The sequence below is a fragment of the Phacochoerus africanus genome, chromosome 12 (genome assembly GCF_016906955.1).
Source record: "Phacochoerus africanus isolate WHEZ1 chromosome 12, ROS_Pafr_v1, whole genome shotgun sequence".
In the NCBI taxonomy this organism is placed as follows: domain Eukaryota; kingdom Metazoa; phylum Chordata; class Mammalia; order Artiodactyla; family Suidae; genus Phacochoerus; species Phacochoerus africanus.
Window position 1 is genome coordinate 33,161,985 of NC_062555.1, and position 23,810 is coordinate 33,185,794.

The window sequence follows — 23,810 nt, forward strand, 5'->3', positions numbered from 1 at the left end:
AATCTAGATGGTGTTCAGGGAAAAGAGGACGTATTAGTTAACTTATGGAACTCAATATACGGGGATTTTTATTTGTCAGCCAGGGAGTGGTAAAGACTTATTTTCATTTATCATTCACCAAATGAGAACATCCTCTTGGTCTTACCAAATTTACTTAGCAGAAAAAAAATGTTACGAAATTTTTTTTTGTCTTTTTAGGGCTGCACCTGCGGCATATGAAGGTTCCCAGGCTAGGGGTCGATTTGGGAGCTATAGCCGCTGGCCTACACCACTGCCACAGCAATGCCAGATGCAAGCCGAGTCTGCAACCTACACCACAGGTCATGGCAATGCAGGATCCCTAACCCACTGAGCAAGGCCGGGGATTGAACCCGCAACCTCATGGTTCCTAATCAGATTCATTAACTGCAGAGCCATGACGGGAACTCCTGATGTTACTAATTTTGACCATAAAACTCTGAATAGGGGAAAGCAGGGAAATCTGGTCTTAGGGAGCTCAATCACACCACAGTACACATTTTCCTGAAGACTCAGAATTCCAGGAAGATGACCAATACGCACCTCTGAAGGAATCACACACACACACTCTTCTCACTCCATGCCCATAAATGGTAAGCCAGGCTCAGCAGAAAGCACTTGTTCATGTGATAATTTTCTGTTACTCAAAGAACACTTTTTTTTTTTTTTTTGCTTTTTTAGGGCCGAACCTGCAGCACATGGCAGTTCCCAGGCGAGGGGTCAAATGGGGGAGCTGCAGCTGCCGGCCTACACCACAGCCATAGCAACACCGGTTCCGAGCTGCATCTATGACCTACACCACAGCTCACAGCAACGTGTGCAATGCTGGATCCTGAACACACTGATCAAGGCCAGGGATTGAACCCTCATCCTCATGGATGCTAGTCGGGTGCCTCACCGTTGAGCCACAACAGCAATTCCACACTAGGGAACTTTTCAAAAATCTTCTGTAAAATATACTTAAAGGAGAGAGCCCTATACAAAAGAACAGGTCCGTGTAAGGAAGGTTGACTCTGAATAAGACAGGCAGCGAGAAACTTGCCCAAACCCAGAAGCTGGTGGACAGACAGACCCAGGGGGACCACCCTGCAGAGATGTCCCCACCCCCCGCTTTACCTTGTTGGGGAGATCCACATTGCAGTTGGCCTCACAGAGGGCCACCACGATCGGCACGTTGCCATCTTTGCAGGCCACATGGAGGGGGGTGTTGCCATGCCTGTCCTGAAAATCGACGCAACACCCCTGGCCGATGAGCCTCTGGATGACCTCCATCTGACATCGTCTCACGGCGAGATGCAGAGCGATGTGTCCGTCCTGCAACAAACACCAGGGCCGTGAGCATGCTGGTTTGGGGCTGTCCGCTTGCCTTGCCAGCTGCCCTGGGCCAGGTTTTTTTTTTTTTTTTTTTTTTGTCTTTTTGCCATTTCTTGGGCTGCTCCTGCAGCATTTGGAATTTCCCAGGCTAGGGGTCGAATCGGAGCTGTAGCTGCTGGCCTACGCCAGAGCCACAGCAATGCGGGATCCGAGCCACATTTGCAACCTACACCACAGCTCATGGCAACTCTGGATCCTTAACCCACTGAGCAAGGTCAGGGATTGAACCCGCAACCTCATGGTTCCTAGTCGGATTCGTTAACCACTGAGCCACGACAGGAACTTCGGCCCTGGGCCAGGTTTAATTGGCAAGGGGATCATTTCTGCAAAGACCAAAGGAGGATTAAAAACCTGGAACTTTACTCTTGGTGGGGTTGGGGAGAGTCCCCATCCATCCCACTCTGAATAACAGGCTGACCCTCAGCTGGATTAACCTACGCTTGGCCAGCACACTAAGGCCAAAAGACTCCACACGTCTTTGTGACTCTGAATTATGGGACGTTAAGTCATCTTTAGTACTCCAATACTTTTATCAAATATTTGAAGAACACTCTTTTTTTTTTTGCTTTTTAGGGCCTTACCCACGGCATATGGAAGCTCCCAGGCTAGGGGTCCAATTGAAGCTACAGCTGTCGGCCTACACCACAGCCACAGTAACCTGGGATCCGAGCTGAGGCTGCAACCTAAACTACAGCTTACGAACGCCAGATCCTTAACTAATTGAGAGAAGCCAGGGATCGAACCTGCATTTTCATGGATATACTAGTCAGATTCGTTTCCACCGCGCCACAGCGGGAACTCCAAACAGCACTTGAAAAAAAAAAAAATTTGCTCAGCCGTCTTTACTAATTTCCTAAGCAGAAAGTTTATTATCTTATTTTACTCCAGGAGAAACTCAGAGATCGAGGTGATCCGCTCAAGGGCTGTCACATATATGAGAAGCAAATACACCATATTTAACCTTCGCCTCTGACATGCCACCAGCCTGAGAATTCATCCCACCTGCTTACAGAACCCTCAGTGCTGAGTTTTAGGGGCTGGGGAGAGGGAGTCTGAAAACACTTCTGTAACTTCCCTGTTCTGGGATTTCTCAATGTCAGCACTATTGACATCTTGGGGCTGTCCTGGGAATTGGTCATCATCGCCACTGTTTTTTTTCTTTTTTTAAGGCCACACCTGTGGCATATAGAAATTCCCAGGTTAGGGGTCGAATTGGAGCTGCTGATGCCAGCCTATGCCAAAGCCATGGTAACACCGGATCTGAGTTGCATCTGCAATCTATGCTGCAGCTCACAGCAATGTCAGATCCTTAATTCACTGAGTGAAGCCAAGGATGGAACCTGCATTCTCATGGACCACTGTGTCGGGTTCTTAACCCACTGAGCTACAACGGGAACTCCCTCACCACTGGATTTTATCTTCCAGATGCCCTGCCCTGGCTGTGACAACCAAAAAATGTCTCCTAAGGGCAAGGTTACTGTCCACTTCAGAAGAACTACTTCTTCTGTGCCAAGAAAATACTCCACGAAAGGCAGTTACTAAATTCACCCACAGTGTGCCAAATCTAACTTCATGTAGCACCATCACAGCCTCATGGTACCTACATGTTCACAAGAACAGGTTATGCTGAACTTGCTTAATTAAAAGGGAAAACTTAGCGTTCCCATCGTGGCTCAGTGGTTTACGAATCTGACTAGGAACCATGAGGTTGAGGGTTCAATCCCTGGCCTCACTCGGTGGGTTAAGGATCCCGTGTTGCTGGGGCTGTGGTATAGGCTGGCGGCTACAGCTCCGATTCGACCCCTAGCCTGGGAACCTCCATATGCCGAGGGTGCAGCCCTAAAAAGACAAAAAGAGAAAACAAACAAGAAACAAAACAAAACAAAAAAAAAGGAAAACTTGGTCTAGAATTGAGATTGCCACACAAATAAGAAGAGTTTACTATTCTTTCTACAAAATAGCAGGTGATGGAAACAAATAAACCACCTGTTTCTTTGTCTACAAATGAACAGCATGTTGCCAATTTCAGTCCTAAGTGAGGATTTGTCTTTGGCTCTGTGATCATCCCTGTACCTGCTCCAAAGCTAAAAAGGCTAAAAATAAAAATCCTGAGACCAGAGTCAATTGACCAATTCAGAAATTTTGTTACATCCCACACATGAATGTTAATGATTAAACAGAATCTAGAATCACAGAATCTTTGGCTCAGAGAAGAGGAAGGATAATTAAAACTTGTTGCATTCAAGTTTGTCATTTTGGGTGAACGAACCGAGACGTCTTGTGGTCCCTCCAGCCCCCCAGATCATTTTTCAGCGGGTGGGTTTCATTCACCCATAAAGCACCTTGTCGGTCGCATTAAGGTCGGCTCCGTGTTCAGAGAGACACTCCACGATGTCGTGGTAGCCCCTGGCGGAGGCTGTCAGGAGGGGTGTCTCCCCTTCGCGGTTCTTAATATTCACGTTGCAGCCGGCTTCACAAAGGGCTTTGGCCACAGCATAGTAGCCGTGCCAGGCTGCACAGTGCAGGGGGGTTTCTTCTTCCTGGCCAAGGAGACAGCACAGAGACGAGAGGGCAATGATTTTTTTTTGTCTTTTTGCCTTTTCTAGGGCCGCTTCCTGCAGCATATGGAGGTTCCCAGGCTAGGGGTCGAATCGGAGATGTAGCCGCCAGCCTACGCCACAGCCACCGCAACTCGGGATCTGAGCTGCGTCTGCAGCCTACACCACAGCTCGCGGCAACGCCAGATCCTTAACCCACTGAGCAAGGCCAGGGATTGAACCTGCCACCTCATGGTTCCTAGTCGGATTCGTTAACCACTGCGCCATGACGGGAACTCCAAGAAGGCAATGATTTGAAAGGCAGTAAAGGCCTGGTCAGAGTCCTGGCCAAACCTGGCAGCAAATCAAGGCAGTAAAGAGAAAGAGCTGTGGCTACTGGAGCAAAACATTCATGTGAACTCACGGGCATGGTTCGATGTCTCCTAAATTCAAATTCAGGTTTCTCAGCATTTTACTGACAGCTGGCTTTCCGGAGCCCACTGGAATCAGAGGTCAGGTCTCCTGAAGAATAGCGCCCCCGAGTGGCTGGGCATATAGCATCGTTCTTGTAGAAGTGGCGATGTCCACTTATCAGAGACCAACGGTAGGAGAGCACTTTTCTGGGCAAAACTCTTTTATTTTTTTTTTCCTGTCTTTTTAGGGCTGCACCTGCAGCATATGGAGGTTCCCAGGCTAGGGTTCGAACTGGAGCTGGAGCTGCCAGCCCACACCACAGCCACAGCAGTGCCAGATCCAAGCCGCATCTGTGACCTACTCCACAGCTCACGGCAACGCTGGATTTTTAACCCACTGATCGAGGCCAGGGATGGAACCTGCATCCTCATGGACAGTTGTCAGGTTTGTTACTGCTAAGCCACAATGGGGACTTTGCAAAAATTCTTGATGCCTCAAGATTCCTGTCATGTGCATACCATCAAGATGAGTCACATAAATGGATTACTGCTCAGGCAAAGAAGTGGCTATGACACCATGCTTTAACAAGTCAAGGAAAGCGTTGGTCCTGGGGTTTATATATTCATAAGCAACATCATTAGACATATGCACCTGCCTACTAGGGGCTGTTATACTGTAGTGGTTACGAACACAGACTTGAACCAAACTGTGCAGGTTTGAGTACTAGGCCCAGCACTAATGAGCTGTGTTATCTTGGGCAAGTTCTTGACCCTCTCCCCGCCTCAGTTTCTTCATCTGTAAAATGGGAAGTACAGAGCTGTCCAGAGAATAAATGAATGAACATTGGTGCTTCTGAGTCCCTGTCATCTAAGCAGAAAATCTAACCTGGCTAAAACTCCCAAAGACCCAAACGTATCACTTGGCTGCCTATACATCCAGGCAAAAGCTGAAGGGAGTGAAGACAGCAGGGACCACGACCCACCTTGTCCTGGAAGTTGGGATTCGAGCCGAAGCTGCACAGCAACTGAACCACATCGGCGTGGCCGTAGCGAGCTGCCACATGCAGGGCTGTCTCTCCAGACTGCAATAGACACAGCCAAAGAATCAGAGTCCCCCTGGGAGCTAATGAGGGGGGGAAGGGGACGGGGAACTAGAAGGCACAGAACCCAAGGCTCCCTCCCACACTTGCCTGACTCCACGTGCCCCCCTGAGGTCATGTCTGTCCCCCTCAAGCCAGCTGCCCCTCTGGTGACTGAGTCAGAGACCAGAGCGAGGAGAGGCTGTCCACTACCTAGCTAGTGTTAAACCCACATATCTGGCTCAACTTGTGTGTAATAACCACCACCCCTCTAACTGAGCATGCATTTCCTTTTCTGTGTTGGCTGTTGCCAATCTTCTTTATTTTATTTTGTCTTATTTTTATTTTTAGGACTGCAGGTGCGGCATAGGGAAGTCCCTGGGCTAGGGGTCAAATCGGAGCTGCAGCCGCTGGCCTACGCCATAGCCATAGCAACATTGGATCCAAGCCGCGTCTGTGACCTAGACCACAGCTCACGGCAATGCCAGATCCTTAACCCACTATGCAAGGCCAGGGATGGAACCCACATCCTCATGGATACTAGTCAGGTTCGTTTCCAATGCACCACAAGGGGAACTCCCTACCTTTTTTTTTTGAAACATTGTTATCTTTATATTTCATGCTTAGCAGTAAAAGTATATTTTTATTACATTTTTAAAAATTAAAGTATAGTTGATTTACAGTGTTGTGTCAATTTCTCCTATCTAGCAAAGTGACCAAGTCATTCACACACACACACACACACACACACACACACACACACTCCATTTCTTTTATTATCTTCCATCACAATCTATCCCGAGAGTGAATATAGTTCCCTGTGCTATACAGTAGGACCTTGTTTATCCATTCTAAATGTAACAGTTTGCATCCACTAACCCCAAACTCTCAGTCTATCCCACTCCCTCCCATCTCCCCCCTGGCAACCACAAGTCATTTTTGTTTTTCAGGTTTTTTTTTTTTTTTTTTGCTTTTTAGGGCCACACCTGCAGCACATGGAGGTTCCCAGGCTAGGGGTCGAATCAGAGCTATAGCTGCTGGTCTATGCCACAGCCATAATAACTCAGGATCTGAGCAGCATCTGAGACCTACACCACAGCTCACAGCAACACCAGATCCTTAACCCATTGAACAAGGCCAGGGATTGAACCCGCATCCTCATGGATCCTAGTCAGATTCATTAGCCACTGAGCTACAAAGGGAGCTCCACAAGTCGGTTCTTTATGACTGTGATTCTGTTTTTGTTTTGTAGATAGATTCACTTGTGCTGTTTAGATATCTTACTTTTAACTGCCATAAAACTGTCAGAACAAACTGATCCAAAATAAAACAGAACAAGTTATTTGTTGCCATTGGATGGAAAACTGATCTAATAAATGTCTTTAATGTAAATGTCATCCCTTAGATATGGTGCAGTGCACAACCCATACAACTGTATGTGGCAGCACTGACCGAACGGGACAAATGAGTCTACTGGTATTAGAAACAGAGAAGGGTTGTACAGTGAACATTAACGGCTGAGAAAGTAAGTACCCCAGGGGCAGGTCCCCGTCTTGCAATTAATGCACGGGGTTGTTGTATGCACTGAATGAAACACAGGTATGTGAAAGCAAGGAATCTTCCTAAAACATTAATTTTCATAACATCTATACCCCCAAAGGCTTGCCTGGTGTGCATTGTCTCATTGACCCTTCTAGTGCCAGTGATTGTAGTGCCACTACAGTCACATCAAAGAGGGAGCAATGTGTACATGGAGAGTCAAGAAGAGAACGGGGGGTTCAGGTCGCTTTCTGGTCTTCTTTCTAGCAGAACTCTGAGTTTCTATGTTATGGGGAACAGAATTCAATTCACTCGTTACATAATGTGGCAGGTACTGGGCAGATTTCAGCTAAAACCAGTTTTTAAATTAGACCAAGCCACCAGCAAATAATAATTTTTTTTTTTTTTTTTTTGCTTTTTACGGCTGCACCTGCAGCATATGGAGTTTCCCAGGCTAGGGGTCAACTCGGAGCTACAGCTGCCGGACTAGGCCACAGCCACAGCAATGTGGTAATTGAGCGGTGTCTGAGACCTACATACACCACAGTTCACAGCAATGATGGATCCTTAACCCACTGAGCAAGGCCAGGGATCGAACCCGTAACCTCATGGTTCCTAGTCAGGTTCGTTTCTGCTGCAACACAACGGGAACTCCTGAGAATCTTCTAAATTAACTTCTCTGCAGGAAGATTCTGGTCATGAATCCTCGTTCTTTGGGTCATGCTGCCCATGGCACGCCAACACTCCCATGCAGCCTTTCATCCCTTTCTGTAAGAGAAGTGCCCTTACCTTGTCTTTCACATCCAAAGGGCACTTGTTCTCATTGAGAAATTTCAAGGTGTCCACATGGCCGTGTCGAGAGGCCCAGTAGATGGCATTGGATCCACCCTGTCCAAAAACCAAGGCAGAGTCACCTTCCCGGCGAGATGACAGATCAGAAGGCACACATCACTCAGTCATCGTGCATCCCTTCCCCTGTGATGCTCCACAGAAGCAACTCTCAGGAGGTCTCAAACCTCAGTTCATTTTTCTTTCTAACAAAGGCACCAAGATTATGTAAGACACTAGGATTCCAGGAAGCTGGCTGAAAGGGATAATAGAGCTGCCTGTATCATCTCTACAGATTTTTATTTTTGGTAAATTTAGAATTCTTTTTTTTTTTCCCCTGGTCTTTTTGTCCTTTTAGGGCCGCATCTGTGGCATATGGAAGTTCCCAGGCTAGGGGTTGAATCAGAGCTGTAGCTGCCAGCCTGTGCCAGAGCCACAGCAATGCCAGATCCGAGCCATGTCTGCGACCTACACCACAGCTCATGGCAACGCTGGATCCTTAACCCACTGAGCGAGGCCAGGGATTGAACCCGCAACCTCATGGTTCCTAGTTGGATTCTTTTCTGCTGCGCCACAATGGGAACTCCTAGAATTCTTTTAAAATAAAAAGTTGTTTTTCTTGCTGTTAAACTTTCAGCTTCTGGTTAGATTCCCTATATGGTCAAGGGCCAGATCTGGTCTATTCACAGATCTGAACATCTAGGGAAGCTGCTGTGCATCACGTGTGCTTATACTTCCAGTGCGATCTGCATCTCAAAGCATATCCTCCTAACTCTATTGTCCTAGCACTTTTCTTCTTTTTTTTTTTCCCTTCCTTTTTTCTTTTGTTTATGCCACAGCCACAGACGCAGGATCTGAGCCACATCTGTGACCTACGCTGCAGGTATGGGCAACACAGAATCCTTAACCCACGGAGCAAGACCAGGGTTGGAACCTGTATCCTCACAAACACTATGTTGGGTTCTTAACCTGCTAAGCCACAACGGGAACTCTTTTTTTTTTTCTTTTTTTTCTGCCACTCGTGCAGCATGTGGAAGTTCCCGGGACAGGGACGGAATCCTCTTGGCAGCTGCAACTTAGGCCACAGCTGCAGCAATGCCAGATCCTGCACCCACAGTGCCACAGTGGGAACTCTAGCAAATACATTTCTGATAAGATTAATTAGATAAAGAAAACTTTTCCAAACATGACATCAGACAACACTGCTGAGTAAATGCAGCCAGTGAGGAATAAATCTGGGGTAGTTCAGAAAGAAAGGCTGAGGTCGAGCAGCAGAGCCACGGGGAAGATGAATGTTGGCCTTTTCCTTTATAGCATGTTAGATGGGACCAGGCTACTTAAGCAGTTCATCTTTATAGAAAACTGAAAAGTGAAGCAGGGCACATAGGTTATTTTTCTGTTGCCTCTATGATTAGAGACACGCAGAAGTACTTAGAAAAATCATTTGCAATAAAACAGAGTTATGACCTTATCCTGGATGTCGATTCTTGAGCCTCTTTTAATGAGCAACTGTAGGATCTGAATATTCCCACAGCCAGCAGCAATCAGTAACGGAGGCGTCCCATGCTGGAAAAGGTAAGAAAAAAAGGACTGTTTTTCAGGTTTGATAGAAAAAGAAAAGCCCCACAGACCTTCCTGTGTCTCCATAGACACATGCTCTTCCGAGTGACAGGAATGAAAAACGTAAGCAGAACACAACAGGCTTCCCTCTAGTGGGGGTTTTTTTGTTGTTGTTTTGTTTTGTTTTGTTTTGTTTTTGCTTTTTAGGGCCACACCCGAAGCATATGGAAGTTCCCAGGCTAGGGGTCAGAGCTGTAGCTGCCAGCCTACGTCACAGCCACAGCAACGTGGGATCCAAGCAGCCTATGCAAGCTACACCACAGCTCTTGGCAACACCAGATCCTTAACCCACGGAGGGGGCCAGGGATCAATTCCACATCCTCCTGGATACTTGTCAGGTTCATAACCCGATGAGCCACAACGGGAACTCCTCAACCTCTTTCGGATTCACAATCAAAAGTGACATTGTCACCTGTAGGATGAATACATTTAAAATTTCCTGGTTAGAGGTGCATGCAGGTGCACGAGAAAGGCTTTGCATGATTAAAAAGGCCCTCAGTGCAAAAGACCTTATTTCTAACTCAATTCATTCTCTAAGAAGTGATTTTTTCCCATGACATGGGGTTTACAACAGGAAGGCGGGGAGGAGGAAGCAGACGGGGATCTTTCCACCTTGGACTTGGTCAACCGTGAGCCCTACCCCCCACCACCCTGGCGAGACAGCACCAGACCTTATTGGGTTGATTCACGTCATAGTTGGACAAGGAGCCCAGGAGGTGCTGCAGGCCGGGGACGTTGTCATCGTTGATGGCGTGGATGATTGCTTTCATCACAAAGGAGTCTTCCTCGTCCTTGACAGAGACATCGAAAAGGAAAGAAAGAGTCAGACTGCTGGCCAGGATCCTCTTACCAACATCAAAAAAATCAAGGCTCCTTTGTAAAAAGGAGCATTTACAGGAAAGTAAACCATTTAATCCCAAATCCACTTTGTCAAGAAGCAGAGTATTGCCCCTTCTATGCTGGAAACTAACACCACCTGCTATTTACCTGTATCTTTTTTTTTTCTTGCTTTTTATGGCCGCACCTGCAGCATACAGACAATCCCAGGCCAGGGGTGGAATCAGAGCTACAGCTGCCAGCCTGCACCACAGCCACAGCAATGCCAGATATGAGCCCCATTTGAGCGCCATAGGACAGCTCACACAAAACACATGCAGGATTGAACCCGCATCCTCATGAATACTAGTTGGGTTCTTAACCCATTGAGCCACAATGGGAACTCCTACCTGTGGTTTTTGGGGTTTTTTTTTTTTTTTGCTTTTTTTTTAGGGCAGCACCCGAGGCATATGGAAGTTCTCAGGCCAGGGATTGAAATGGAGCTGAAGTTGCTGGCCTATATCCCAGGCACAGCAACGCTAGATCTGAACCACGTCTGTGATCTACACCACAGCTCATGGCAACACCAGATCCTAAACTCACTGAGGAGGACAGGGGTTGAACCCACATCCTCATGAATACTAGTCGGGTTCGTTACCACTGAGCCACAATGGGAACACCATACCTGTGTCTTAATGTCGCTTATATTATAACCCAGAGAGCAAACAGATTTTAAGAGTCAGATTTAGGGAAGTTCCCATCATGGCTCAGTGGTTAACAAACCCAACTCGTATCCATGAGGACAAGGGTTCGATCCCTGGCCTCGCTCAGTGGGTTAAGGTTCTGGCGTTGCCATGAGCTGTGGTGTAGGTTGCAGATGCGGCTCAGATCCCGTGTTGCTGTGGCTGTGGTGTAGGCCAGCAGCGACAGCTCTGATTCGACCCTTAGCCTGGGAACCTCCATATGCCACAGGTGCAGCCCTAAAAACGGAAAAAGAAAAAAGAAAGAACAGAAGAAAGAAAAAACATAGCGAACATTAAAAAGACTTAATTCTTCTCAGCACCTCACTTAGATTGTTTATATCTAGTTCCGGTTCTGCTGCCGCCCTCAAACAATTCCCCAATCCAGGCTTCCTCCTGTTCCACTCCCTTCTCCTCCTAATGTGCTTGTCTCTCGCTTCTTTTTTTCTTTTGACCATTTCCTATCTCTTTTCACTCTACAGGGTTAGACCCGGAACCTGAGTAAAACTATTAACTTCGGGGAATTACAAGGAGCCAGTGTCTGCTGCTGCGTGATCCCCCTCTTGGAATCTCCGCATTCCACTCAGGGAACACCAACTATTCAGTTACAGGAGCGGGCTGGTTCCCACAGAACCACCCTTTCTGTGCTTTCGGACTCCCCTTTACCTCGAGGGTTCACAAAGCCCTGTTGTGTGACTGTGGGGGAAAGTCTTGTTGAATTCAGATGAGGCTGGTTATATCTGAAGAGTTCATCTGTGATTAGATTTCAGTTTGGCTTAAGGGGGGAAACTGTGGTCTCAAGGGTCCTAGGAAGTCAATACAACGTTAACAAAGCAAGGGGGTTTAGCCTTCTGGTCTACCACCAACTCAGCAGAAAGCCCCACTGCATTTCCCCTGATTTTTTGGTGTGTGTGTGCACACATGTGTGTGTTTGGAAGAAGGGTTGTCTGTCTCTGTGTGCTACGAAAGTCCAAGAGTCTCCAAGGTCAGTGGGAATAGAGGGCTCTCCTTTTAAGTTCATGCAAATTAGAATATGCTCTTGTGTCTTCTGTTGGCTGGCCTCTCTCATCAAACTGCTTCGGGGGTTGGAGGAGGGTGGGAGGGTGGGAGTGTTAGAAGTAGTGGGGGAGTTCCCGTCGTGGCGCAGTGGTTAACGAATCTGACTAGGAACCATGAGGTTGCGGGTTCGGTCCCTGCCCTTGCTCAGTGGGTTAAGGATCCAGCGTTGCCGTGAGCTGTGGTGTAGGTTGCAGACGCAGCTCGGATCCCGCGTTGCTGTGGCTCTGGCGTAGGCTGGCGGCCACAGCTCCGATTAGACCCCTAGCCTGGGAACCTCCATATGCCGTAGGAGTGGCCCAAGAAATAGCAAAAAAAGACAAAAAAAAAGTAGTGGGTATACGGGAGTTCCCAGCGTGGCTCAGTGGTGAACAAATCCGACTAGGAACCATGAGGTTGCAGGTTCGATCCCTGGCCTTGCTCAGTGGGTTAAGGATCCGGTATTGCTGTGAGCTGTGGTGTAGGTCACAGACTTGGCTTGGATCCTACATTGCTGTGGCTGTGGCGTAGGCTGATGGCTGCAGCTCCAATTCAACCCCTAGCCTGGAAACCTCCATATGCCGTAGGAGCGGCCCTAGAAAAAGGCAAAAAAAAAAGAAGTAGTGGGTATATAAGACTGAGAATTTGCAATTATGAATGACATTTTAAATACCATCGTTGAAGGACAGATGTGTTAAATGAGATTTTTAAATTCTGGAAATCATCCTGACAAGTGAATTTGGATAATTTTTAATAAATCACTTATATTTGGCTTTGGTGGGGGGGAAAAGAAGGGTTGAATTAAATAATGTTATATGGTTTCTTCCAGTTCAAAAAAAAAAAAAAGTAGTGGGTATAGTCAATCAAAACAAAAAGGAACAAGGATAAAAAGCAAACAAAAACAAAACAAGCAAAAAACCAAGAGAGAGCATCAAATCCACCACCCTAACTCCCCCACCTTGAAAGGAGAAAGAACAGGCCTATTTCCGCCACTTCAGGTTTTCTGGGTTGCTGAACAAATCAAACAACTGAAACATTGTAAATACACGGGGCTAAGGAAGAAGCCATCAGGGAAAAGGTTTGCTTACCAGAGTATCATCGCTTCTGGCAACGCTCATGTTACTTCTGGACAAGAATGACCTCGATAATCTTTGGCACAGTGAAATCAAGCGAACAGATTGCTTAAAAAAAAGAAGAGAGAGAGAGAGAGTGAAAAAAAAAAAAAAAAAGCAGAGGTGAGGAGGCGAGAGGGTTTATGTAACAATACTCAAATTAGTGCAAATGACAAGGTCTCTGGGATTGCATTCATGCTGACAGCATGTGTTTCTCCAGGGGTGGGCGATCCCAACAAGCAGGTTAGATCATATTCGCTGAAACAATTTCTAAAGGTCTTATGAAAAAGCAAGACAAGACAGAGAGCCATTCTCCTGTCACATTTTGCTATGAAACTATAGAACAGGATGCCCCGTGTTCCTTCTTTGTCCATATCCTGCTCCCTCCTCTAAGAGGAACGGTATCTCCCTCCAGCACACCCCTCGCATGCCCCCTCAGAGAAGCACGGGGTGCAAGGGTCATGCCCTGTGCCCCTGGTGCCCAGGGAAGCCAGCAATGGTAGACAGTGCAACTATCAAAACTCATACAGCTGTTGGAGAGGAGCAGATAGAAGACTCCTTAGCCTAGAGGGCAAATGCCTCTGCATTTACTCTCAAAGGCCAAAGCAACAGGTAAAGAACATGTGTGTGGGTGAAAGAGAGGGAGAGAGAGAGACACTTACAGTGATTCACTCTACCTGTTCTACTTCTTTTTTTTTTTTTTTTTTGCTTTTTAGGGCCATACCTGCGGCATATGGAGGTTCCCAGGCTAGGGGTCGAATTGGAGCTGCAGCTGCTAGTCTACACCACAGCCACAGCCACGCAGGATCCGAGTCACATCTGCGACCTACACCACAGCTCACGACAATGCCGGCTCCTTAACCCACTGAGCGAACCCACATCCTCATGGATCCTAGTCGGGTTCGTTAACCACTGAACCACGATAGAACTCCCTCAACCTCATTTCAAGGGCTTCCCTGTGACTTAAGAGTCAGGTTTGTTGTTGTGTTTTTTCGATCTTTTTTTAAGGCCACACCCGGGGGCATACAGAGGTACCCAGGCTAGAGGTCGCTGAGCCACAGCAGGAATTCCAAGAGTTAAGTACTGAGTAACCCACTGCTGGGGTCCTCTTTATCGCTATCAAAGCATCCCCAATTTGCTGAGTATGACGATGAGGTACACTTCTGGCCCACTGATAAGGAACCATAACAAGTATTGCTTCTTCTGGGCTTGATATGATGCTGTGCCCAGGAAGCCATCCTGTCTCCTTCTTCTTCCTCTTTTTTTTTTTTGCGCCTTTTTGCCATTTTCTTGGGCCGCTCCTGCGGCATATGGAGGTTCCCAGGCTAGGGGTCGAGTTGGAGCTGTAGCCATCGGCCTATGCCACAGCCATAGCAACGAGGGATCCGAGCCGCATCTGCAACCTACACCACAGCTCACGGCAACAATGGATCCTTAACCCACTGAGCAAGGCCAGGGATCGAACCCGAAACCTCATGGCTCCTAGTCGGTTCGTTTCCTCTGCGCCACGATGGACACTCCCAGAGTGAATTTTTAAAAGAAGGATGCCTGTTTCAGAAGAGGTGAGCCCTGAGCAGAGGGAGAGCCGCAGAGGAAACAGAAGCAAACAATCTTACTTTCCATTTCTTCCTGGCTGCGAACTTCTTGAATTTTTCCATGTTTACTGCCGATGCTTTTCTACTGAGGGCTTGTTGGGTATCTTTAGGCTAAAATGAAAATCCAAGAGAAATGATTAGAATTGTCAAATGACAGAAATGTTACAACTTTGGGTTTTCCTTTTTTTTTTTTTGCTTTTTAGGGTCGAAACTGAGGCATATGGAATTTCTGGGCTAGGGGTTGAATCAGAGCTACAGTTGCAGGCCTATACCACAGCCACAGTAACGTGGCATCCAAGCCACAGCTCACGATAATGCCAGATCCTTAACCCACTGAGGGAGGCCAGGGATCAAACCTGCATCCTCATGGATACTAGTCAGATTCATTTCCGCTGAGCCACGATGAGAAGTCCGCAACTTTAGTTCTTTAATCCAAAATGTCACCCAGGGCACCAGGCAGGTAATGTAAGGGTGTATGTATGTCAGGGGCAGCTGCTGGCCTGGCACAAAGGCAGCTACGCTGAGTTTCCAGTGCCCAATGAGAGCTCAGTGTTGATAGATCTTTAGATTTTTCAAGAGAAGTTGGAAATCCAGATTTGATATGAAAATTAAATTCTAGAAGTTCATTCAAAAAATAACAACAAAATACTATGGCTTTTTGGCTTGGTTTTGTTTTTCTGGCTGTGCCCATGGCATATGGAAGCTCCCAGGCCAAGGGGTCACACCCACGCCACAACTGTGGCCAGAGCCACTTCAGTGAGAGTGCTGGATCCTTAATCTCTGAGCCGCCAGGGAACTCCAAAATTAAAATATTGTTTGGGCCAATATCCCACAGTCAGACTCAAGACTGCTGAGTGGACTGGCTCTTCAGTTCCTCATCAAAATCCTACACTGTGGCCGCTCACTCCTCTCTGCCTCCATCAGCACAAGGATTCTCTCCGCTATCAGCACCGACAGCAAATACAATACCCCCAATGTGAGGTGGGTCAGAACCCACAGGGCCTAGGGATCACCCCCCAGGACAAACAAACTCCCAGGACTCCCTCTCATCCCCAAACAAGTCACAACATGCCACTTACCTTGATCCAGGGGTGCTGCAAACTATCTTGAATTGTCATTCTCTTCCTTGGTGGGGGAGGGGAAAGAAAAAAAAAATGCAGTGACCATAGAGGCAAATGCTAAGGTTGTTTCCACACAGGCTGGGCCTATTAAGCAGATGCTGTAGAAAATGCAGTTTGGGGCCTGCTTCACGGAAGAAAGCCTAAAGCAATGTATGTCTTTGTATGATTATTTCACTGAGCTCAAAGGGACTGACCGAGCAGGTACAAAGGGCCCTGCCGGCATTCTCTGAAGTATTTCGAATAGCATGCTTCTTCTTCTTTTTTTTTTTTTTCTTCCTTCGGTCTTTTTGTCTTTTCTAGGGCCGCTCCCGTGGCATATGGAAGTTCCCAGGCTAGGGGTTGAATTGGAGCTGTAGCCACCGGCCTATGCCACAGCCCCTTCAATGCGGGATCCGAGCCGCGTCTGTGACCTACACCACAGCTCATAGCAACGCCTGGTCCCTAACCCACTGAGCGAGGCCAGGAATCGAACCCACAACCCCATGGTTCCTAGTCGGACTGGTTAACCACTGCGCCATGACGGGAACTCTGAGGCATGCTTCTTTTCGCCAGAAGGAAACACCCAGGGTTGCAGAAACGTGGCCCGAGTGCACAGGACAGGCACTCACCCTCCTCTAGCTGGGGCCATGGCTGGGCACCTGTCAGGAATAAGGGACACTTACTTTGGATCCTTGACGAGGAGTCTTCTTATGAAATCTTTGGCTAGGGCACTGGTATTACTGAAGTATTCCTCCTCAAATTCATAGTTGACCGCAGATACATTTGCTAAGGTTTCCTGCTTAGTGTCTCCGAGAAATGGGGAGGCCCCACTCAGGCTGTTAATAAAGTGGGGCACAGAACATGAGTAAGTCTGTCTGTGTCTAGGCATTCTGTTCCTAGAATGTCTTCTTCTTTATTTTTCTTTTTAGGGCCATACCTGCAGCATAAGGAAGTTCCCAGGCTAGGGTTCAAATCAGAGCTGCAGCTGCCGGCCTGCACCACAGCCAGAGCAATGCTGGATCTGAGCTGCACCTGGGAACTACACTGAAGCTTGTAGCAACACCAGATCCTTAACCCACTGAGCAAGGCCAGGGATCAAACCCGCATCTTCATGGACACTATTCCAAGTACGTAACCCATGGAGCCACAAGGGGAACTCCTGTTCCTATAATATCTACTAAAGGGAGTGAGTAATAACACTATAATCTGGTGCTTGAGCAGTCACTTTAGAATTCAATTACATTTTATAAGGCATTTAATCATCATGCACCAAAGCTTCAGCTTAATGCAAAGGACACACTTAAGTTAATTTAGAACAGTGTTTAGTAGTTTAAAAAAAAGTCCTTTCCGATTTTCTTGACAGTGATGGACAGCCATGCTTTCTTTCTGTGATTATGCTGCAGTTCCTGGTGACTCATTTCAAATTAAGAGAAAATGTTTAATTAGTATAAATGAAACATGTCCTGGGGGCGTAAAATGAATATGTTTACATAAAAAGCATGCATAAGCTGGAGGGATCAAGATGACACACAGACTGGTCAATAAAACATATGGTCTCAAAAAAAAAAAAAAAGGGGAAAGAACACGAGTTGTGGATTTGGGTACTTACAGAATATAGGTTATTACCCCAATACTCCTAGGCACAAAACAAAGAGAAAACGAGTGTCAGAAGAATAGTAAAATAAATCAACAAGATAACAAAATCAAGGGCATGCTCCTTACCACATATCTGCCTCAAGACCAAGAGGTTCATAGTTGACTATCTCAGGAGCTAAGAGGAAACAAACACACATTTAGTTTTGGAAGGAAATGAACAGACAGATTCCAATCTTCATGAATCCACCAGAAATATGTTCCAGGGAAATGGTGCTGCAGCAGGGGAAATTTTACCAGCATAATATTTATGAGATGTGAATGACCACAGGAGAAAAAAAAATCATAAAACGAAAAACAAAAAACAACTTACCAACAAACTCCGGTGTCCCAAATATGTTTTTGAATTCATTTCCGAAGTCAATTTTATGGGCCAACCCAAAGTCAATGATCTTGATTCGTGGTTTGGGAACATTTCTATCCAAAAGCATTATGTTTTCAGGCTTTAAAAAAAAAGGAGAAAGAGTGGAGCAGTGTTTATGGCAATAACCAAAAGGTGGAAATGACAAGAGCTCCATCAGGCAAATAGGTGAACAAAACATGGTCTATCCATTCAATGGAATATTACTCAGCCTGAGAAAGAAAGTAAATTCTGACACGTGCCACGATATGAATGAACCCTGAAGACATTATGCGACATGAAATAAGCTAGTCACAAAGGGAGAAACACTGTATGATTCCATTTATATGAAGTCCTTAGAATAGGCACACCATAGAGACAGAAAGTAGAATCGTGGATGCCAGCAGCTGGGGGTAGGAGGGTCGGGCATTTAGTGTTTATGGATACATAGTTTCAGTTTGGGAAGAGCAATAGGTTCTAGAAATAGACGGTGGTGATGGTTGCAGATGGCTGCAAAAGCGGTGTGACTATACTTAATGCCACTGAACTGCATACTTAAAAATGGTTAAAACAGTAAATTCTATGTTATACTCATTTTTCTCCAATTGAAAAAATAACCTATGATATGTTATGCTGAGAACAAGATGGCAGAGCAGTTCTTCTCCCCTGAAAAATCAACCAAAAAATAGGGATAAGAAGAGTTCCCGTTGTGGTTCAGTGGTTAACGAACCCAACTAGTATTCATGAGGACGTGGGTTCGACCCCTGGCCTTGCTCAGTGGGTTAAGGATCCTGTGTTGCTGTGACTTGTGGTGGAGGTTGCAGATGTGGCTCGGATCCCGCATTGCTGTGGCTGTGGTGTAGGCTGGCAGCTTCAGCTCCAATCTGACCCCTAGCCTGGGAATCTCCATGTGCTGGGGGGGGGCCCTAAAAAAACAAAAAACAAAAAACAAAACAAAACAAAAAAATAGGGATAAGAGAGTAGTTGCAAGAGAACCAGGAAAAATAAATGCTTTGGTTTAGGGATTTGGGTGCAAGAGGCTCAGGGGCAAGGACTCCAGGAAAGTCCCCTCTTATCGAGGCGGGAGAGGAGGGATGACTGGAGTGCAATCCGTAGGAGGATCTGGGGACAAAGGAGAGCCCTCAGAATTTTCCAACTGAAGCACAAAGGAATGGGGTACTTATTCAGCATCCCCCCAGCCTCCACTGCTAAGAGCTGCTTCAGTGGGCATTTACTCTTTGGTATGTTATTTCCAGCTCCCAGCAGCAGGCCTTGGGCTGTGCTAGTGAGTACTGGGGGATCCCAACGGGGTCTTGACAGCTCTGCTGCAGTAAATACCAGTGGAGGTAATCTTCCCTTCTCTTACGTCTTCTCCTAGCTCCAATGATCTGAATCACTTGCCTGGCAATAAGCCACATGCTGCTTTGTGATAATCTATTTACTGCCGTGGAGGGGTACCCAGAATCTTACATTGTCCCTTCTGATGCTCATACATACGTCCTCCCCTCCGAAAGAATCCAAAACTGTGATGGATGGGTGCATAACGTGCCTTTTTTGTTGTTGTCTTGGTGATGCCCGCTACTAGAGATCAAACCTGAGCCACAACAGTAACGATGCCAGATCCTTAACCACTTGGCCACCGGGGAACTCCTAATGTGCCTTTTTATTTCTAATAACGCCTTGCTTGCAGCCAGGCAAAGACCCTAATTAGTCAGTCTCAAAGTGTGGCTTGATTGATTTCCAGAGACTGAGTCAGGCCCATAAGCTTCTGCATCACGAGGCAGAGAAGAAATCAAGACATCTTCCGTCTTAAATGCCGTTCAACCACAGGGGATGGCAGAAAATACCCCATAACTAAGAGCAGCTCCCTTGCTTAAAGAGATGGGTGGTGAGACCTCTCGATTCTTCCCCAAGGGTTCTCTACTATAATCATTAATTTTTTTTTTTTTTTTTAAGGGCCGTAGGTATATGGAAGTTCCCAGGCTAGGAGTCGAATCAGGTTACAGGTGCCAGCCACAGCCACAGCCACACCAGACTGAGCCAAGTCTACAACCTATACCACAGCTTACGGCAACCCCGGATCCTTAATCCACTGAGCGAGGCCAGGGATCAAACCGGCATCCTCATTACTAGTCTGGATCTTAACCCACTGAGCCACAACAGGAACTCCTATAATCATTCATTGTAAGCCTTTAAACCACACAATGGTTAGGAATTCCCATAGCAGTCAAGTACTACCCACTTGCTGATTTATATCAATAATACCATTTGTTAAACCCACCTACGAAAAAAACATGGACCTCTTTCAGACGCATCACTGTTTCTTAGCAAACAACCAATGCCGTGGCACAGGTAAGCTTTTATCTGGCTTCCTCCAAGCAACGTACCTTAAGATCAAAGTGGGCAATCTGAAGGGAGTGCAGGTAGTAAACACCATTAAGAATTTGTTTGAGAAATTCAGTTGCTTCCTCTTCAGTCAAAGATTCCTTTTCTGCTAAGAAGTCAAACAGCTCGCCACCTGCAACGCTGAAAACCAGGAAGCAGAGGTTATGGATGACAGTTCTGGCTCATGTTGACTTGTTCTCTCACAGATGATTTGCTCCTATTTCTGGCAAGAAAAGAGCATGAAGACATGCTGAAATGCTAAGCGAGGAGTCAGAAATCTCCAAGCTTCCCATCAGGACGAGAATTCTGCATTCAGGTACCCTTGTGCGAGAAAGCACTTGGGTACGACTTTCCTAATGTGTTGGGTTCACAAATAGCGGAGGGAGCAGAAATGTGATAGGGGAAGAAAAATAAAGTCAATGCATCTTTGGAGTTCCTGTCGTGGTGCAGCAGAAACGAATCCGAATAGGAACCACGAGGTTGTGGGTTTGATCCCTGGCCTCTCTCAGTGGGTTAAGGATCTGGTGGTTCTGTGAGCTGGGGTGTGGGTTGCAGATGCAGCTGGGATCCTGCGTTGCTGTGGCTGTGGCGTAGGCTGGCGTAGGCTGGCGGTTGTAGCCGATTGAACCCCTAACCTGGGAACCTCCATATGCCGCGAGTGCTGCCCTAAAAAGCAAAAAAAAAAAAAAAAAAAAAGTCAGTGCATTTTTCAGGCATCTTAAACATATTTAAAGGGTAGGTCTTTGGAGTTCCCGTTGTGGGGTAGTGGAAACGAATCCAACTAGGAACCATGAGGTTGCGGCTTCAATCCCTGGCCTCGCTCAGTAGGTTAAGGATCAGGGGTTGTGCGGCCCTAAAAAAAAGTACTAAAGCCAATAAATAAATAAATAAATAAAGGTGCGGTCTTAACTCACTGATTAAAAAAAAGTACAAGCCAACTTTGTACAGAATCTATAGAATGTATCTTCCTAGCCCAATCACAGATTTTCTGGAAAGTTCAAAATCTGTATGTTAGTCAATTTGTTTTTCCCAAGGGCTACACTTGCGGCATATGGAAGTTCCTGGGCTAGGGGTTGACTTGGAGCTGCAGCTGCTGGCCTACACCACAGCCACAGCAACGCAGAATCAGAGCTGCACCCATGACCTACACCATAGCTCATGGCAATGCCAGATCCTTAACCCACTGAGCAGGGCCAGGGATCGAACCTACAGCCTCATGGATACTAGTCAGGTTTGTTAACTGCTAAGCCATGACGGGCACTCCCCAAGTCAATTTTTTTAAATCCCAAAATCACAACATATGGATTGATAAGGATTTTTTGTTTGTATGCTTTGTATTTGTATATATTGCAATAATTCTCTATCTATAAAAATCACATTTGGTAATGAATTTGAGAAAAATCTTAATAAGAATAAACACATAAAATTGCAATGCCTGTGGTTGTTTGGGAATTTATTGAACCTGTCTCCCTAGCCAGATGGTAAATGCCTAGAGGACAGTGGTCAGCCCCCACCTGCCGGCCCAGTGCATGCCACCGGCCCCTCCCCACACAGGGCCATGCGCACAGCAAGAGCATGAAACTTTTTAGCTAAGTGGATGAATGAACAAACTCCCCTACAAAATTCATGGTAGTGATTAATGGAAAATAACAGGGAACTTTTTTTTTGTCTTTTGTCTTTTTGCCATTTCTAGAGCTGCTCCCGTGGCATATGGAGGTTCCCAGGCTAGAGGTCGAATCAGAGCTGTAGCCACCGGCCTACACCACAGCCACAGCAACTCGGGATCCGAGCCGCGTCTGCAACCCACACCACAGCTCACGACAACGCCGGATCCTTGACCCACTGAGTAAGGCCAGGGAATGAACCTGAAACCTCATGGTTTCTAGGCAGATTCGTTAACCACTGAGTCACGATGGGAACTCCACAGGGAACTTTCAATAAGAGTTTTTATAAGTTAATCGTTATCAAATTTAACCATGCAGTCCCAACATAATAATTAACTGTAATTATGCACATAACCGCTGCATGCATTATCTTTCTTTCAGCAAGACAGCTCCATAAACATACCTACCACATCCACATCCAGAATAAGAAAACTGGTGCTCATGAGATGAAACTCTAACAACCAAAAAAGCTGTCTTAGAAGTTTCAGATCCTGCCCCTTGACAGTCCATGTCAGCATTTTTCGTAGCCTGGCCCAGGGTCCACGCACATCAGAGTTGCTTGGGGTGTTTTAAATATGCAGATTCCTGGCCTCACTTCCAACCCCTTGCATGAGTTTCCAAGAGTGGGGACAAGGAAATGCTACCTATGCCCCATTCAGTCTTCCCATCCTGAGTAACTCAATTCCAACAGTGCTTTCTAACCACAGAAGTGAGAATAAGGAACAATGCTGGAGCCCGCAGAGTGAGGGACCAGACTGCAAAGTGGCAGTGCTTCTAGTCACAATAGCCAAGACATGGAATTAACCCAAATGTCCACTGACAGATGACTGGATTAGGAAGATGTAGTATATATACACAATGGAATACTACTCAGCCATAAAAAGAACAAAATAATGCCATTTGCAGCAACATGGATGGAACTAGAGACTCTCATCCTGAGTGAAGGAAGTCAGAAAGACAAATACCATATGATATCACTTATATCTGGAATCTAATATATGGCACAAAGGAACCTTTCCACAGAAAAGAAAATCATGGGCTTGGAGAACAGACTTGTGGTTGCCAAGGGGGAGGGGGAGGGAGTGGGGTGGACTGGGAGCTTGGGGTTAATGGATGCAAACTACTGCCTTTGGAATGGATTAGCAATGAGATCCTGCTGTGTAACACTGGGAACTCTGTCTAGTCACCTATGATGGAACAAGTAACGTGAGAAAATAGAATATATGCATGTATATGTAACTGGGTCACCATGCTGTACAATAGAAAAAATATATATATAAATTAAAAAAAAAAACCCCAAACTGGCCGTACTTAATTGCAACTGAGAGAAAGGAGGCAGGCTTTGTCTCTGATCTCTTTTCCCCATCTACCCTGCTTGCAGCCCCTTTTCAAATCCCACACTGTTCACGTCCATCATATCACAATGCCCCTTGGCCAAAAGCAATAATCCTCCAAATTAGTATTAGTGTTGAGTTTCCTAGGCTTAAATCTGAATACTTAAGTTCTGTTCCTGGTGACATAGGTGTAAGTGGAACACAATGACTTGGCAACACTTGATTCACAGTCTGTTGAATTTTCATCCTGAAACCACAGTTGTTAAGAAAAACCTTGAATTTATGTTTCTGAAGCATCTATCTACTAGTTAGTTCCAATCTGTGACTCTTACAGGCCATGATGATGAAATTAGCATATTATTGGGGGAAGATGAACATTATTGGGGGAAGGAGGTCTAAGACGGCAGAGTAGCAGGACGTAAGTCTCATCTACTCCTACAAATACATTGAACATGCAACAATATGTGGAACTACTCACACAGAATAATTGCCCAAAAAACTGACAAAAAAACCTCAAGGTAGTGATAGAACAAGAAAAACATTCCAAACCAGATAGGACATAAGAAAGAAGAAAGAAGAACAAGAGAAAAAGGAGTGAAAGGGACCTGCTCTCCCAGGAGGGAGCTGG

The 23,810-nt window shown here is 46.2% G+C and overlaps 1 protein-coding gene across 6 annotated transcripts in view; it reads right to left on the minus strand.

Annotated features, from left to right (window-relative positions):
• The window catches only part of DAPK1 (death associated protein kinase 1), a 219,309-nt gene that overhangs the window by 48,722 nt on the left and 146,777 nt on the right, over positions 1-23,810 (minus strand). For all 6 annotated transcript variants that reach the window (XM_047755509.1, XM_047755504.1, XM_047755506.1 and 3 more), the window contains exons 4-17: positions 20,187-20,325; positions 17,773-17,902; positions 17,529-17,577; positions 17,416-17,442; positions 16,490-16,642; positions 15,786-15,831; positions 14,728-14,817; positions 13,088-13,180; positions 10,080-10,199; positions 9,256-9,354; positions 7,750-7,848; positions 5,326-5,424; positions 3,735-3,932; positions 1,135-1,332 (exon numbers count right to left, since the gene is read on the minus strand). In XM_047755509.1, coding sequence (XP_047611465.1) covers positions 1,135-1,332; positions 3,735-3,932; positions 5,326-5,424; positions 7,750-7,848; positions 9,256-9,354; positions 10,080-10,199; positions 13,088-13,180; positions 14,728-14,817; positions 15,786-15,831; positions 16,490-16,642; positions 17,416-17,442; positions 17,529-17,577; positions 17,773-17,902; positions 20,187-20,325 — 1,540 coding nt within the window. The remainder of the gene's footprint in view (positions 1-1,134; positions 1,333-3,734; positions 3,933-5,325; positions 5,425-7,749; positions 7,849-9,255; positions 9,355-10,079; positions 10,200-13,087; positions 13,181-14,727; positions 14,818-15,785; positions 15,832-16,489; positions 16,643-17,415; positions 17,443-17,528; positions 17,578-17,772; positions 17,903-20,186; positions 20,326-23,810) is intronic.